This window comes from Oratosquilla oratoria, chromosome 29 (genome assembly GCF_046742065.1).
Source record: "Oratosquilla oratoria isolate Oo_2021 chromosome 29, ASM4674206v1, whole genome shotgun sequence".
In the NCBI taxonomy this organism is placed as follows: domain Eukaryota; kingdom Metazoa; phylum Arthropoda; class Malacostraca; order Stomatopoda; family Squillidae; genus Oratosquilla; species Oratosquilla oratoria.
Genome location: NC_134805.1, coordinates 26,705,683 through 26,724,228, shown reverse-complemented (window position 1 = coordinate 26,724,228; position 18,546 = coordinate 26,705,683). Strand labels below are relative to the sequence as shown.

The window sequence follows — 18,546 nt, the reverse complement described above, 5'->3', positions numbered from 1 at the left end:
TTCCGCTTAAGTCCTTCTGACTGTCAAGCAGGAACAACACCTCCGACAGAGCAGAGAGGAGGTGATCCACGCTACCATGGCCACGGCTGCTCCAGTGGACTGTCCCTTTACACTTGAGGAACTTCGACGGGCTCGCAAGACGAGCAAGGATACTGCTCCGGATAATGACGGGATACTGTACTCCTTCCTGAGGCAAGTGGGGCCACCTGGGGAGCTGGCAGCGCCAGCACTCATCAATGTCTCTTGGAAGGCGGGGCGACTCCCCTCTGAGTGGAAAAAGGTGGATGTCGTGCCAATCCGCAAGCCCAGGGACCCACGGAGCTACAGGCCCATATCCCTCACGTCCTGCATTGGCAAGACCTCTGAGCGGATGACCCTCAATCGCCTCCTTCCATCACAATGTGTCTGGTTTTATAAAAGGGATGTCAGCGACTGATTTTGTGGTAACCTGTATTGGATTGGTAGGTAGTCAGCATGCAGTTGTGGTGTTTCTGGATCTGGAAAAGAGCATTCGAACTGGCAAGGGCTTCAGCTATTCTTGCATTCCAGTCTGATAACGGGGTCCGAGGCAGTCTCTTGACCTGGATTGCAGACTATCTCAAGGAGAGAGTAGCAAGAATGCGCTTCTAGGGAAATGGGACTCACAGGGCGGTCGTTCTCGGTCCCGCCCTCTTCAACATGCTCATGGAGAGAGAGGGGAACAACCGCCAGTTGTCAGTTCTCCACGTGTAAGAAAAAAATGTAAGAAATACAGCTAAAAGTAAAGTCGATAGAGATCTTACGCCCAGTCCGCAGAACGAGTGCCAGCCCCTTTGGGCTTCACCTCCTGTTGGTGAGGGGTTTTGTAATAAATTTATCAAACTGTAAAAACACTTTGTATATCTATACACCATGAATTTCTTAATCCAATAAGGAAGGTAGCTAAGTCAAGACGCGCATCCACTCCCATCCAACACCTTTGTTACCCTTTCATCTTAACTCCTTATGGATGACGTGTCACCTCTGTCTCCAGCCCACTGCCTGAGTCAGAAGCAATGCAGCAAGACACAGCAGGGCTGCTTCACTTACACGGTCGCCGTGTTCAGATTTGGAATCGGTGTTTTCAATCAGAGCCGCCTTAGGGCAAAGTTCTCAGTGATGCCCTCCCCCCCCTCCATCACCACTTCCCATTTCTGCAATCCCTTAGAGCCTGTTTTAGCTATTGGCTTGCGAAATAATTAAACAGATTTTAAAAACTGTATTTAATGTCCCTATTGCAGGAAGGATAAGGAAAAATATTTCATACTCCATTGATTTTACGCAAAATTCATATATTACGGTAAAATATTCAGGGTTCCTTTGACCTTTTTTTCTTATCATAATTATTTTGTCAACCTTGTGGGCTGATGTCCAAACTAGAATTGCCGACCCCCTAAATGTGCCACTCCAGGGTATATGCCATGTGAGGGCCCTGTATTCTATTTAACTTAGTACAGCACCATTTGTTTGGGTAGCAGACAATACTTTTTTTCCAGTGTAATGCTACACTGTCATTGTCCATCTCAATTATATATCTGACAAGTTTCCCATATTATCTTTGAATATATAGTGATGGGATGGCTTTGCCATATCCTTGCCTATAAAACAAAATAATAAATCTATGGAAGAATGAAAGACTATATATCAGTTAACTACTATATATATAAAAATTATGAAAGCTACATATAAAAATTGCCATTGATTATATACAGGAACATAAGCTACATGATAAATAATATGAAAAAATCCAATAACATGACAACTTAACTATAGAACAAGGTCAGGTCACTGATTGTTCACTCACTGAATCAGGTTTTAACATCAGTTTGATGGAGTGAGCCATACTCACAATATATAAATTGTGAACCACAACAGAACAAGAATCTTGTGCTGTAGACATCAGAAGAATTTTGATAGAGATTTTTCATGTATTTTTGTATTGGATTTGTTGCTGTATTAAAAAGCTGCATATCAGACAATATTCAACATAAAAAAATCACCACTCTTTTCAACTTGTGTTATTCAATTTTCTGTAACACAAAACCCTACACGAACTGTAGAGCCACATTTACTAGTACTGCAAAAATCTTTTTTTTTTTTGCCAAAATCAGTGTTCATGCTCGCATACAGGGGTTTAAGTGACAGCCATTGTGCTGCAATCCATACTGTTCACACACTGATGAACTGCTTAACATATCTTAATAAACCAATCAACAAGTGTGAGCATACTACTGATATCTATGAGCTACAAAATGCCTCTTACTATATCACTGACAATATATCACAGATAATCTGAGGGTGTTAAAGTCTTCAACAAATGTTCTCTTCATATCAATGCTAATACTTTACATATACTGACTGTATCACTCCTGTCCCTTATAAGGTCTCAAGTTCAGGAGAAATGATGAGTGAAATGGTGTGGAGCCAGGAAATGACTATAAATGATAAGGAGATATTTGGAGTCGGCAAAGTTGCCAGGGATAGTCCACTACCACAGAGATGGGGTTACTGGAGGGTGTGGCTTTGTAATATGAAGTGAAGTGTCTTCAAGGTTAATGTGGGTGAAGGTGAAACTGGGATGGAAAATGTGTTTTTTTGTTTTTTTGTGAGTGCATATGGTCCTGGTAGTGAGAAAAATAAAGAGAAGAGGGAGGCTTTTTTGGATATATCAAAGAAAGTCTTTAGAGAGTTTTGGACGGAATGTAAAAGTAGAGGTATTGGGAGGATGAGCTAATAGATGAAATAGTGCGAAGGTTTTGGGTGCCAGGTATAAATTTTAGTGGAATGATGATGTTGGAGATATGTTTAGAAAGGGAACTGATGATAGCAAACACTGGGTTTAAGAAGAGAGAAAAGCATAATTTTTTTTTTTTTTGTGGTTTAACGTCACACACTCCTCCCTATCGGGAGGCTAGGACGGTGCCCCTCACAGAGGGCTTTGTAGCGTGGAATTTAATGAACCATGCCCTTGGTTCAACTTCGCTGGTGGCAGGATTCGAACCGCCCTCACCTCGACCTTCGTCGCAAGTAACGACGCCCTAATCCGTTCAGCCAGGTATGAATTTTAATGGAATGATGATGTTGGAGATATGTTTAAAAAGGGAACTGAAGATAGCAAACACTGGGTTTAAGAAGAGAGAAAAGCATAAATATAAATGAAAACAGGTGGTGAAGGGATGGGTGGCAGATGTAAGATGGGTTAGGATTTTGACAGTGAATTTTGAAAAGAATAAAAAGATGTTTTGGGAGGAGGAAGTGGAAAGAGTGAAGGGGGTGAATCAGCTAGAGAAGAAAAAGTAAAGGGTTCAGATGGAGTTAATGGAAGTGAAGACGGTAAAGAGAAGAGGGGGAGTATTTCAAAGAATTGTTGAATGTGGAAGTTAGGGAAGGATTGATTATGGCAATATGACTGTGATGGGAGAGGTAAATGAAAGAGTTATAGGAAAAGATTATGGGAAAGCAAACAACTGGTGACTGTTCTCTTACCTATATCACTTTCACCAACCAAGTGACACACAGTCCCACGCTAATATAACACAGCCAACAGTCCAAATTTTCTTTCTAGAGAGACCTATTGGAGAGTGAGGACCAATAGAGGACCAATACTAGCCATTTCCCAATAAAGGTTACCATAAAACTAGAAGGAAAAATAAAACTTACATATAAGAAAATATAAACTACAAAAAGGCACATCGGCAACATTACATAAGAAAATTGCATCCCTTTCCACAGATCGATTCTTATCTATAAACAAAGGAGCATAAGAGTTTGAAATGAATATTCAGAAGGCCAGCAAAAGAATACAGGCAAAAATGTAACCCCAAGTACATAAAGATAGCTTACCATTACCAAAAGATCAGTGTGATATAATTATCAAATACTTCTCCAAAATAAGTCTCAAACCCACAACTCTAGAAAATATGAAAATAACTAAAGAGATAAAAAAGAAATACAGAAGCCACAACCCCATTCTCCAATGAAGGGGCAATAGAGAAATTAAAAAATTCCTACACAGAAGACCTTGACAAAATGTCAAACATCCATCTGAAACTCCTTGACCCAAATTCAGTAAAGGTCTTGACTGATACTTTCAACCACTTCTGGTTCTACAACAAAATTCCAACAATCTGGAAAAGAGTATATATAATAACTATATTAAAAACAAACAAACCATCAGAAAATCCAGCCTCCTTCAGATTAATCTCAATATTATCCATTGTATCCAAGCTGATGGTAAGTTTACTTTCTCAAAGAGTTTAAATAATCTGCCCACTTCCTCAAACCAACATGGATTCAAAGGAGGCCACTCCACCAGCAGACTATTAACAAATATCATACAAATGATGGAGGGATTAACAACAAAGCATCATCAAAAAGACAGTAATGGTGGCAGTAAACAAAGCAATGCATTTAATAAAGTTCCCAAACACATACTATCCAAAATCATCATATAGAGAGACATCCACAACAATGACAAAAAATAGCCAACAGTGTTCCTTGCAAGCAGACAGTACAGAATAACCCAAAATAACCACATTTCTGTGATTAAAAGACTATACAAGGTAGTCCCCTAATGTGTCATACTATCACCGGCACTTTTCATCTAACAATTACAAAATAGCTGCTAAGAGCACCCAAAACACTTAGACAAGTTAGAGCAATGGTTTAGAATAAAGAAAATGGAAGCCTCTCTTTAGAAGCCATCAATCACACTGCTTACTCCAGACAACCATTCAAAAAAAGGGTAAAATCAAATGGCCAAAAATCTATATTAAAAATGAACCCAAATGTCCTAGGCTTTACTTTTGATACATGACCTTCAGCCCACACATCAAAGACCTCTCAATGAAAATTAACAAAAATGATAACGATACTAAGATCAGCAAAAGTAAACTAATCACAGTCTACAAACATTCTTAAGAACCACACTTAATCATGCTTCCACAGCATGCTTTGAACAATCAGGAAAATATAGGCACTCTGTAAAGTATACAGCATAAAACATTGAAAATTATAACAGGGTGCATCATAATCACCTTATTATATATAATATGCATTTAGACTGGTAGTCCTGCAGTGGATCATTAAGGCTAATCACTTTCATATACAGAGATATATAACCACTAACCATTCTGCAAAATATGACTGCCTTTGTTAGGACTTGGTGATTTAAAACCATATTGACTCAAGTGGAACTCAAACCACCACCAATCTCCTAATACTTCTTGCTTCCAGATGCTTTTTGCCCTAATCCGATTAGCCAGCACCACCCTCCCCAAGAATTGATGTCACAAATGGAGTAAACCTAGTTATGACCAGCTGACCATTCTGGTGAACCTTCCCTCACAGGATTCAATCATACTCAGGCCCTTTCCACCATCTCCCAACAGGATGTAGCCACAGTGATAACTAATGTAAGAGGTGCTCTTGTGAAGAAGTTATCCTATCTCTATTAAGTTAAGGGAAAAATCTTTCCTGGAGTTATGTGGCAATACTGTGCTAATGTGCCATTTATGTATCAGGAGGGGGTGGATGGGCTGAGATGTCTCACTGTGGGAAAAAAGTGGCATTCACCATGAAGTGCAATTCATGGTTTCAGGCAAACCCAGTGACAGTAGCTAATGGTCTGGCTGAATTGAAAGGAATCTATTAGGGGGCCTTTTCCATTGCCAATTTGAACTTTCCATAGCTCACAAGAAAATGGCAACAACTAGACCTCTTCCAGGGAGCAACACATATTCTGACTGGAGTACTGATCCCAAAGAGAGGTAATACATGCCAAGTTTGACTTCTCTTTGGCAGGGAGTGTACCCCAAAGTAAATGTGAATGATATTCATATAAAATGATGTAAGAGGACAGTGCAATGAACAGGGATGTGGTGCTCAGAAGATCTCTTTACGGAAATCAAAGCCGTACTCGTCGCACTTGATACGAAGGATGCGAGCAAGTGTTGGTGGCCCACAGTAGAACACTGTAATCTTGCCTTTCTGCATATTTGACAGCTGCCGGAACACCTGTGAAATAAACAATACCAAACTAAGATGGAGGTGATTTGCATTTTGACACCTCGAAAACAGCCCTAACCCCGTCAAAATTCATGACCCCATTGTATAGACACAAACAACCAGATTTGGCTTCTTTTGAAGCATGTCTTTTTATAGACATATTCATCAACTTACTATAATACAGCACAACAATGCATGCACAGTAAAAATTATGTATTTCACCTTATACATTGCAGTAGACACAACTCACAATCAGTACCAGTATACTTATATATGGCAAAAGGCCCCTTCCTCCTTATGACAGGGGTGGCCTAGCCAAGAAATACACCTCTCATCCATCCCACATCCATCAAATATCCATTTGTTGTCTTTTATATCTTGACTCTTTGTAGATGAAGTACCGTCCCTTTCCCCTACCCACTGCCTGGATCAGAAGCAATGTAGCAAGACAGCACATCCACAGTAGAGCCTGACAGCCAAAACTGGTTTAACCCCACTGCATTATTATATGGCAACCTTCCCCCCTCACATGCTCAAGAATTTACAGAGGAGACAAGAAGAAACCCCTCTGGCTAACACAAATTTATCATCCATTTACAATCACTTGCTCCATTCACATCTATCTCTTTGCCTCGCCTTTCCCTTCTCAACAGACTTCCTTTGTATCCAGCACCCCCTTCATCCTATCCATCTATCCTATTTTCAGTCTTCAACTCAGGTTGACCTCATTCACCACTGCCTTCCAAATTATTTTTTCTAGTTTTACTTCACCCATTTTTTTTCGAAATTATCCCAGTAGTCCCAGCCCCATACAGTGTCACAGGCACAATCGCCCCTTCATATAGTCTTTTCTTTGTATCTTTCTCTAGATGTGTATTTCTATAACATTTTTAATTCCCCTAAGACATTTACTTGTTTACCTCTTTCTACAGTTTACTTCTGTCACCCACTCTATTCCCCTGCTACATTCGACCTTGAACACTTAACTCTCTACTTCCTCTGGTCTCTTTCCTTTAAGACTTACTTCCAACTCACTGCCACCCTCTCCCCTTCTACATCTCATCTCCCTACTCTTCCATCCATCTATCCATGTACCAGGGGCTTTTTTCCCCATACTAGGGAGGAAGCTAAAGTCAAATGTCATATACCCACCTCCAACCATTCTACTCCCATCCACTACCTCTTCCTCCCTTTCATCTTAGCTCTTCATGAATGGTCATCCTATATCCTGCCCACTGCCCTGGGTCAGAAGCAATGCTAAAAGACACAGCACATCCACAGCAAGGCCACTTCACTTAATTGGTGACCACCCCTCTCTGCCCCCTCATGTAGTAAAATAACAGATGGGGAGGAATCCCTTCGGGTTGTGTCAAAATATCATTCACACATAAACACTCCCTAACCTCCCCATCCTACACCCACTTCCTTCTCTGCCTCATAGTATCATCTATATACAGCCATTCTCCACTAACCCCTACCTTCTGCCTTCTCCCTTCCCTGCTCAGCAGACATCCCCTCCTGCTCTACACCCCTTTCATCCCATCCAACCATCTCATCTTCTTCTCACATATCCTCCCAACAATATCACCGACTGCCTTAGACCCTCTTCTGTCCCAACCCCATGATGAAGTGTCATCAGCAAACAACAACTGGCTCACCTCCCACTTCCCTCCACTTTTATTAACCATCTCTAAATCTCTGCCTACTACCTCTACATTTGCCTCCCAAACCACCCCATCCATGTATGCAATAAATGACCATGGTGGCATTACATAAACCTGGTGCAGCCTCATCTTCACCTTAAACCACTCACTCTTACTATTTCCAACCCTAACATAAACTCTAAAGAAAATATTAACAGCCCTGTGCAGCCAAACACAAACTGAAGGAAGATAAATAGATATATTCATATTCATATATTCATAATTTTAGAAAAATCCACAAAAATATAACTGAATAGAACCAGACACAAGCTTAGATAAACTAATGCTGTTACCTTATCCCAGTTTGGCCTGCCAGCATTTGTGCGAGTCTTCAACCCAGTAATGAGATCCCGTTTTTCCTGTAATGAAAAAACAAGGTAAAATGAGTTTTAGATTTACATGATAGATCTGTAGTACTTAGGTACTCATTCCAGATCACTTAGTGATTAGTCACTTTTAGAATGCCTATAGGATTATAATGCACATAAAAAAAAATTCTATACAGAGTTATGACAAGAAAAAATAAACAAAGTTGTTGTGGTGTCTACCCAAAGTTCACAAAGAAAAGAATGCTCCAAATTAGTTCCAATAGTTAAATCATCACATTCACAATTATTCACAAAGAAAGAGAATACAAAAACATAAAATGGGATTGGAAGGATTCTATTTCCTAGGATATGTAATGAAAAAATAGTTGTTATGTGAGAAGTTTAAACAGAAAAGGGGTACCTAAAAAGATTAAAAGTAAATCCAACCTTTTCATGGAGAAGATCCAGAGCCAACTGAAGAACCACAGCCTTCATGTCTGTCTTTTGAAGTGCAGAGGTGATATACATGTGCATATCCAAAAACCGATCCAGAGTGCCTCCCTGCTCAGCCTGCTCAATCTCAAGCTGTGACAGGAGGTTCACAAACCACTCAAAGGACCTCTGATCCCGATTGATCCAGAAAAAGTCCACCTGCAGGGTGGTAAGATGAACAATTAGGGTCATACATAGACTAATATATCACTCTTCCCCTCCCTGTGAACGTGTACAGCCCTGCCTTAATGTCACTTTGCACTTTTAACTCCCCTATTCATTTTCCACTTCTTCTTCTCCATACTCACCTTACGCAGGTTCATGACAGAGGAGGGGATGTCATTTGTCCATTTATATTCACACTTAGGACAAATATGCTTCACCTTCCAGTATTTATGCATAATAGATTGCAAGATGGAGGCAAAGGGGGTGACACCAATGCCTGTACCAATGAGAACTGCATGCTGGGCCCGGAAGATGTGGCTGGAGGGGGCACCATATGGACCATCCATGTAGATCTGATGACAAGAAACTTCATGAATCACAAAATACTCGTACATATGGGATAAAACTTTTCCTCATGATATGAAGTAACAGGCCAAAAGAAATTATTTCATAATCTTTGCTATTTTCATCTTAGCTATTACACATTACTCTATCCTCTCCCAAAAGTTAACCCAACCATTATAATTCTCATGGGCAGCATTAGCTGCCTGATGTATGATGATTTGATGATGCATCACAATACCTGCATTGTAAAATATAACCTTATAGCTGTATTACTTGATATATTTCACCCTCAATATTAATAACCACAGGAAATATGATCAAGCAAGTTTACATAATATGGGGGTCACTCAGCTATAACTATAAAATAAATATAATCAAGACACCAACACAGGCATTTTCATATACCCACTTGTGCCTCATGATGCCTATGTAGGCATCACCATATTGATGACCCACTGTTTTCTATCACTTATTCATGCTCTAATCCATTCAAACACTGTTCCTCATATGTCATGGGCCTTTGTTTTATTTACTAGTAGTCTCTGTTGGGGCACCTTGATGAACATTTTGCTAAAATCAAGGTATATATGAGTATACTGAGGCATGCATGTATTTCTACAAAAATAATTATACTCACAACAAGGGGCTCCCTGGATCGGCAAATACCTTCTTCGACTCCTTGCATTTTCACCAGTTTCTTTCGAGATTCAGTCTTAGACTTTCTCTTGTGGAGGCCCTCTTCCTGTTGTGCTACTTGGGGAGCCATGTCTTCCTCAGCTGGTATGATGTCATTCCAGGTTGCTGATATAGATGAAGGCAAGATTAAGAAAGAAAATGTAAGGTGTGTTGAGAATCATAGCTGAATCATTACTTAAATGGATACAACAGTGACTTCCCCCAGCCAGCCAGCCAATCACAGCAACAGTAGGATTGACTGGAGAGACCCTGGTGGTCAAAGCTTACCTATGCTCTCTAGCTCAGTTGTACCACTATTGCTGGAGCTTCCACCTTTATCATTGTTGTCTATCTCATTCTCATCAAGAAACTCAAGGTTAATAACAGCTGGTTTGCGTCTCATGTACCTGTAAAAGCCAAAACATGTCATGTACATTAGTATAACCATAAAGGCTTAGCAAAAAGTTACCTGTTCTTTCCACTACTGTAAATCACATCAAGGAATATGAACAAAACCTTCTTGAGATACCTGAAACTGTGGGCCAGACTCTTGCTAGCTGGATTGGTTAAGAAGGAAGAGCTTTGCACAAACTGTGTGGCTGATCTCAGTGTAGTTTCATCAAAGCCATGCTCAGAAGTTGCTCGTAGTAGGTTACGCATGCTGTGCAGGAAAAAATAAATCAACTTACTCAATGGACATCATTAGCTACAGTCTTTGCCTCCATTCATCAAGTCTTGTCTTAAATTTGTTTATGATGCTGGCATAGATTGTATTTTCATCCAACTTGTTCCATGAGTCTGTATTTCTGTGTGGAAATCTTTACTTCCTAACACCTTTCAAATAAGTTAGCCTTTTAATTTTTTTTTTTTTTTTTCACTATAACCTTTTACTAATCTGTCATCCCTTGGTAGGAAATTCTCTCTGTCCATTTTTTCTGTACCTTTCTGTGATCTAAATATCATTAATGTGTGTATGTTTATGTGTGTGTGCATGTATGATGCTCACATGAGTTTTTTCTCTCTCTTCTTGACACGATGGCCTATGTTGGGGACAGACCGGGACTTGTCAAGGGGCTGCTTCCTAATGATGTTGAACAAGTTTGGTGCTGAAGGATTTTTCAGGATTGTCCGCACTGGAACCTCTGGCATGGGGGGCACATTTACATCTGGGAGCTGGGCCACATCAGGGTCAGGGTCAAAGGCTGGGTTGCCTATTCCAAGTTCTGCAATGAAATTAGGGTCTTTGAAGGAAAATGTTTTTTACAGATCAAATCGGTAACTATACATCACTATATCAGAGTTATCAACAAGAAGCCAGCACATGAACTGGGTCAGTATTATGGAGCAATATATCCATATCTATGTCTGTAGAGTCTGTATATTTGTCAGGAAGTTAAAGTATTAGTGGCAATGTCAGTAGCAACACTTAAGTCACATTTTGAGCTATGGTAATGGGTTAATCATCATAAAGAGTCAGTCAGTCACTCTGTTGCCTCTGGTCTTTCATGCAGTGTCCTTCAGGTAACCAGTAACTACCTCTGGGTGGGACCATAAGCCACTCAGGGAAGATATATTGTGTTGTTGTCTTGGGATTGTTAGCATGGGGCACTGTAGTATGAGGTGTTCTGTGTCCTCTGTGTGGTGATTGCAACTGGGGCAGTTTGAATCTGTGGCCAGGCCCTGTTCTGTGTTGGTACTATTTTAATGCTGGATGTTGTCCTGAGTACAAATGTTCTAGTGTAGATCTTATCAGGTGTGGAAGGGTTTTTTCTGTGGGGCATATGTCTAGGGGTTGTTGTTGCAGTATTCAATTTGATGGTCTGCCTTGAAGGGCTTGTTTAGTGATCTAAGTATGTATTGGTTTTTGGGTGGTATTGGTGGTAGGTTGCTATATACATTTGAGTAGTATGTGAAGGATGTGTGGTGTCAAGGGTTCTGGTATAGAATTGTGTTCCTTTCATTTTCATGTAGTGTTCTATCAAGAGGGTTTTGGTTTCTGTATACAGATGTCCAGTGGTGGGATTCAGCCAGTTCTTACTGATTCATACAAACCTGTTCTTGGAATTTCATGAGCGCCGTGAACTGGTTATTAAAGATTAGATTACAAAGGCTATAATACAGCCTAAGTGATATCTGTATACTACTGGTACGGTGAAAGAACCTGTTGTTGATTTTTTTAATCACACCACAGCAGGTGTATGATATCAGATAATGGATATTAAGTGTTTGATATTAAATGATACACAGACATTGATGAGATTGAAGAAGTCATCATTGAGATATATTCTCGATCCTCATTAAAATTTAGAAGAAAAGTGAGGAGCATACACCAGGGGGCACACAGCTTCAACTGTAGTAATGATGTATATAGCTGCAATTGAAGTAATGATCTTTGCCCCTTGTATGTACTTGGACTGTTGGGGCAGGTATTAACTACTACTAGGAGTTGGGGACAGGAGCAGGATTCAAATCTGTGACTAGAAGAATGTGAGTCCCACAATCTTCCAACCAGGTCCAGTTAGAAATAATCTAAACTAGTTAAATCTACCCTTTGTTGAATGCTATAACATAATCAATACTTGATACTTAAGTGAGATGGGTCTGAGTAACTTACCTTCACCAGATGTTCCAGTCTCCTTTGTCAGACACTTATCACCATGACTGACACTGAAAAGAGGGAGACAAACATTAGAGCTTGTATGATTATGTATTGTCAGTGAATTTTGTGCGCAGTGCATGGACAATAAATGTTGTACCTATGATACTACTTATAATAAATATTTTCATCATATTTGCTATCACAGTACCTGCTAATGTTAATGTGAAGGTAATGATGACCATGGGTTCGAAAGCAATACAGTATATTGTATATTCACTAGTGATGGGAATGAAGGGATATGGTCTCAAATCCTCAAACTTTGAGTAAAGTATGGACAAGTAATCCATGCTGTACTTTTAACTAAATGTATTCAACTTAGGAAATAGTGGTTTTAATCACACTGCTGCTCAGACCAGTGTAATACCGGAGGAATGAGACTTAAATTTAATCATATTTTCATTTATTCATTTATCCTTTTATTTTCATTGAATACACCAGGTAAATTAATAACAAGTTATAAACAAGGAATTTGGGGACAATCTTCCCTGCTTCAACTCAAGATATCTATGTTATACAAAATTCCCCTGAGAATCAGGTATAAAAATTTCTCTACAGAATAACACTTGGATAAACTCGTGGTAGCAATGGTCCAAGGGGATATGACACTTAGAAGTAAAGAAGATGTTTTTGATTGAATAAGTGAAAAAATCAGCAAATCAAGTGGATCATGTAGGCAAATCAAGGAAGTGGGTCGCTACATATTAAAAATCTGGTGGTCAATCTCAAGCTAAGGAAATTCTAATTATGCTATCATATATACCAACAGATACTAAGTACCATTCTTATTCTAAATCCCTATCACATGGTGAGCAATGAAGGCCACACCAGTTTTCCACCCCCTGTAATCCCTGTGAATTAATCTATATTGTTGATAGTACAGTGAGACCTCTCATTAACGGACATTAATTAGCTGTGTTTGCGGTGTTTTTGCTGTGTTTTCGGCGCTTTTGGTGCTATTGTTTAGTGCGTGCAATCACTATGCCACCCAAAAACCACTCCAAATCAATGGATTATTCACATCAATGGACACCATTACTGCCCTTTTAGTCCGTTAATGAGAGGTAGTACTGTATATATGTTTGTACACCAGCCACCTCTGCATGAAAGGGCAGTTAGCTAAGAATCACTCAACACTAATTGAATATTTACACAAAAACACAACACTTCGTAAGTTCCCACCAAAATATTACAATTTCTTCTACTATTATTTCATTATATTACAAATATTCACTGTTTCAAGTTCCCTGTGAGTGAGGAGCACGAGTAGTAATTCACCTGCATGGAAAGGCAGTTTGGTTTAGAATGACACCTTAGGTGTTTGGGCGATCCAATCAGATTCCTACTCTTCCCACAGAAATGGCTTCATCTCTTTAATTATTTGTATGTAGTAATTATCCTAGTCAAGTTACTTAAATCAGGGTTTCTTAATTTACTATATTCCCAGTGTTATATGATTGACATGATTCTCCCCTTTTTAACTTAGAAATATGGTATTTGGTCAGTATTCCTGTATAAGCTCCGTCCTGATGGATCTGGATGAGCTGGTGCCCAAGCTGGGCATGCTGATCATATCCCACTCAACCCTGGAGGGTGTGGTAGGGATGGGAGAAGGGGCCTTGTCACCATAGTAACAGCATGTAGGCAAGAATTAGGAAGGGACAATACAAGAAGGGGAGGGGGTGTATGTCTTGTGATTTATTTCTAACTATTTTTACATTTTCATTGATACCTGATGTTCCCTAAACCTAAAAGTATACAAAACAAACACACCAGTAGTTCTGGCACTGGCACTACATAATGATTAAATTCTCCTTACCTTGAATCAGCACTCTGGAGAATCAAATGGCTGTTTCTGGCAGCCAGGGACATCCGGGACCGACGAGAGGAACCATCTGCTGGGGCTTCACATCTCTGCTGTTCCTTTTCAAAATAGTTGTAGAGCCGCTTTGTCCATTCACCCACAGCACGTATATGGAGCCAAATTGCATCTGAAGATAGACAGGGGTAAAAATATCACATGGAAAGAATGGGATATAATGCAAGCCAAGATACAAGGAAGTGCAAACACACATAAACATTTGGACTGATGCAAAATATTGAAGTGGCTTTTCACCAAATCAATGAGGAGATGAAAAAACTCAAAGAAACCCTAATCCATCCAAGACTGCAATATGTGCCAGTGTTATAGTCCCTACACAGAGCAAAATCAAGAGGATACAAAAGACAGCAATCAAACTAGTTCCTAGCCTTAACATAACCTACTTAATTTCAAAATCATTGTACAGGATGGGACTGGGATCAGGGAAGGGTGAGAGAACCACAATGCATAGGAAGGTGGGGGATAAGTGGGGGGGAGGGGAAGTCAGAGGACAAATAGCAAGGTTACCTTCAAGAAAAAAGTCAAGGGTTACTATATGTCTCAGCTATGGACAGAGAGCAGCCTTGATTTTGTGTACTACTAGCTTAGTGAGGGATACCTGATTCCATGAGTAATACCACCCATATCTGTGTTCACTCATAACTGTTTCTGACCTCCCCCCCTTTTTTCAGAAGTTTAGTTCAGCATAACAATGATTGATGTTTACAAATTGGTTTCCACCTTTGTTTTGCCAGTCATGATATGGCATATGTCTCAGGTAGGTTTCGAGAACAGTTATGATCTGACCTTTTTCCCCATTCTCCTTGTTGTTTTACTCATTCGAGTACTGGTCCCCTGTACCCTACCTCTGGTGCTTCAGATTATAATGTACTACTCATATTAATTGCCCACTCCGTCCTGAGATTCAGGTAAAATGTTAGATTCAATTAATAGGTGACCCTAGCTGCAGTGTAGGATTCACCCTAACTACATGTTGTTACAGATGTAGAATATTGTAGTTTATCATTAATGGTCCTACTTTGATATAGTACTCACTCATACATGTTGATACAGATGTAGAAAAATGCAGTATATTATTAATGGTACTACTCCGATATAGTTCTCACTCATACTGTTTTGTTACACTTTAACATTATTTTGTTGTTCCTTTGCTTAATGCAATGTTCCTTTTGGATGGTGCTCAAATATATGGACTCAATTTTCCTATGTGTACAAACATTTCAGTAATATTAGCAAAACTATAACAATGTTTATGTGTCATATGTGTACTGACTGGTATTACTCATGAGTGTCTCTGGTCCCCTCAACCCCCTATGTATGTTTGTCCGTGTGACTTAATGTAGAAAAATTACCTGATGAGGACCACAATGGAAATAAGCGTTCATGCTTTTTGTTTTATCCTCAGCAATTTACATTTATTATTTCGAACTATGTGTTCTTGTCATTATTTGCACTTCATGTACATTGATTTATTGCCAAATAAAGTCTATCTATCTATCTATCTATCTATCTAAGTGTACAGATTCCTCAGCACACAATTGGCATATGTATACATTTGTTACAGTGTTACTGACATGACACTACTCAAGATATTCTGCAGTTTTCTGTCAGTGATTTATTTCTATTAATTGGATGAATTTTTTTGGAGGAAGCCAGATTCTTTTCATATTTTAAGCAGTAGGTAACATAATGATAATACATATATGCCTAACAGGAATTTGGTGAGAAAAATGTTAAGTATGTATGTACCCCATTTAAAAAAAATATGAGAAATTTCTAAAATTTCCAAAATTGGGTTTATATATACTGATACTGATAAAATGAAACAATACTAATGAAACAATGATGAAACAAAAATTAAACAATACTAATACTGATAAAATGAAACAGTAACAAACTTTTCTTTAGTCTGTAACTTTGCCTTACAGTGCACATGGAAAAAAAAAATCATGTCCCATCCCACCCTAGCCAAGACAGCACCATCTTACCATCATGTTCAGGAGCAGAGGAGAAAGTGAAGGGATGCCACTCATACTTGGCGATGGCAGGGATGTTGACAAAGGCATAGTCACCTGCGTGGAAGTCAAACTGTGTGGGGCGCTTGATCACCAGGTGGGTCACACGAGAAGGCAGCAGTGCACTTGAGCTGGGGGGCAGAATACAAAATGATCTTGGTTATGAGGGCAACAACCATGTGGATATGCAAATGAATACCTTGGGAGACATAAGTGGTACATACTCATAATTCATGCAGGATTTACCTGATGTAGGTTTTCCCATGTCCTGTCCACATTTTGACGATCCGGATAAAGCGTTCACCCAGGAAAATAAAACCAGGGCAGAGGAACCACTTCCAAAAGTTGGGGCCATGGAAGATGGTAAGAATCCAGAACACAATGTATAGCAGATGTGTCCAATAGAATACCTGTAGAGCATAGTGGAAAAGGGGTTAGTCATGTTCACCAATACAGTCTAGGAACATCAAACTTAGCCATTGGAATTCTTAAATAATAATTACCTTTTTATTTACTTTCAGGGAACATAATAAGATTCCATTTCCAGGAGTTTTATGAAGTGCACTACATATATGAAAATCTACTATACTGATGGGGGCTTTATTCCAGAAAAATAGTAGTGATATATTTATGTTTGTGTAGGTATAAACCACTGATCTAAAAATAACTGGATCACGGATCGGTGTCCTGATTACGAGGTCAGCGGATCCGGGCGGCAGCCATGTTGGCAGTATCAAAACAAACCCTTCGCCACGCGATTCACTGATTGATAGCGTCCCTTACAGTTCTCGGCAGCTTTCGCTCCTATATACTGGTGTGTTTTAATATTTAACGATCATTTTACAATGCCAACTTGTGCTGTATTCAACTGCACCAACCGGAGAAAATGTGGATGTGAGCAGTCCTTCCACTCGTAAGTAAATTAAGGTTTTATTACTCAAAACATCCCGATACCCATCAACAAATGATGCGGCCATCAGGAGCCATAAAATGTTGCCCACCAACTGTTTACTGGTGTGTTTTACATATTTAACGATCATTATACAATGCCAACTTGTGCTGCATTCAACTGCACCAACCGGAGAAAATGTGGATGTGAGCAGTCCTTCCACTCTTAAGTAAATTAAGGTTTTATTACTCAAAACATCCCGATACCCATCAACAAATGATGCGGCCATGTTGTCTTGTAGAGACTACAAAAATTAAGGGTACCATGTACTATTATGTTTCAACTTATAAGAATTTATCCTTCTACCGGTCTCATACGGAAGAGTATGATTTTTCAGGACCAAACATAGCGGGCATGTGTCTTCGTTTCTATTCAATGAATATGAACTACTAGTACTATTGTAACTGATGTATGTACATTCTTTTTACTGAACGATTTCTGTGTCAAAGTTTCTGTTTCAGGATCGATGTGAAATATATTGTTTCAAAAGCACCGATGCATATCCATGTATATCACTATCGTCCAATATTTAAGGCACCTGTAATGTGCTGTACACGATACAATAGCAATATTCACAATAAATACTAATGTAGGTTTTGTTCTGTAAAGATTCACTGGAGGTTTCTTGGAATATTGTGGATACGTGTATGTTTAGTGACAGGTGAAATTTGTTTGTTGAAATACATGTGTAGTTAGTTGTGCAAATAAAGTAATTGTAATCCAGTAATTAACTGTGTGCATTTCAATGACCAGATTTCGAAAAACGCCGAAGATGACTGCTTGTCAAGATTCGAGAGATTGAGATTATAACATGCGGTCACACTCACACACACATATGTGAAGGCCTAATTTATGTAGCCAAGCCCTTCCTTACTTAATTATTGTATATATTTATTGTATATGTATCTCCTTTAATGTATATGTCATACTTCTTTATTATACATGAGTACTTAATATCAACATATATATATATTGTAAATGTTTTGTATAAGTAAGCCTATGTAGTCATTACATTATATAAGTGCCTATACATAATTATATAACCGAATATATATACGTCATTAGGCGTACGCTAAACGCGTATGCGTCTATGCCAATTGTACACGTCGTAGAATTAAGGAACTAAATATATGTTACCCTTAACCATTTTGCATGCATATTCATCATTATATGTAATTGTTCTCTTGTTGCTGTATATTTCTATGTATATACCTAGATATGTTAGTATGTATTGTTTTGCCCAATCTTTTTCCCGCCTAGCAACAATGTAACAGAAAGTAGGCCACGGGCGCGTCTTAATGCCCAGCTAGGCCCCCCAAGCATTCGCTTGTG

The 18,546-nt window shown here is 39.2% G+C and overlaps 1 protein-coding gene across 2 annotated transcripts in view; it reads right to left on the bottom strand.

The window, feature by feature from the left end:
• Positions 1-1,660: 1,660 nt before the first annotated feature.
• LOC143040688 (NADPH oxidase 5-like) overlaps positions 1,661-18,546 on the bottom strand; it is a 62,923-nt gene continuing 46,037 nt past the window's right edge. For both annotated transcript variants that reach the window (XM_076211985.1, XM_076211986.1), the window contains exons 12-23: positions 16,512-16,675; positions 16,239-16,396; positions 14,188-14,359; positions 12,327-12,379; positions 10,719-10,935; positions 10,242-10,373; positions 10,001-10,119; positions 9,675-9,838; positions 8,836-9,045; positions 8,483-8,686; positions 8,021-8,086; positions 1,661-6,033 (exon numbers count right to left, since the gene is read on the bottom strand). In XM_076211985.1, coding sequence (XP_076068100.1) covers positions 5,902-6,033; positions 8,021-8,086; positions 8,483-8,686; positions 8,836-9,045; positions 9,675-9,838; positions 10,001-10,119; positions 10,242-10,373; positions 10,719-10,935; positions 12,327-12,379; positions 14,188-14,359; positions 16,239-16,396; positions 16,512-16,675 — 1,791 coding nt within the window. In that variant the 3' untranslated portion in view covers positions 1,661-5,901. The remainder of the gene's footprint in view (positions 6,034-8,020; positions 8,087-8,482; positions 8,687-8,835; positions 9,046-9,674; positions 9,839-10,000; positions 10,120-10,241; positions 10,374-10,718; positions 10,936-12,326; positions 12,380-14,187; positions 14,360-16,238; positions 16,397-16,511; positions 16,676-18,546) is intronic.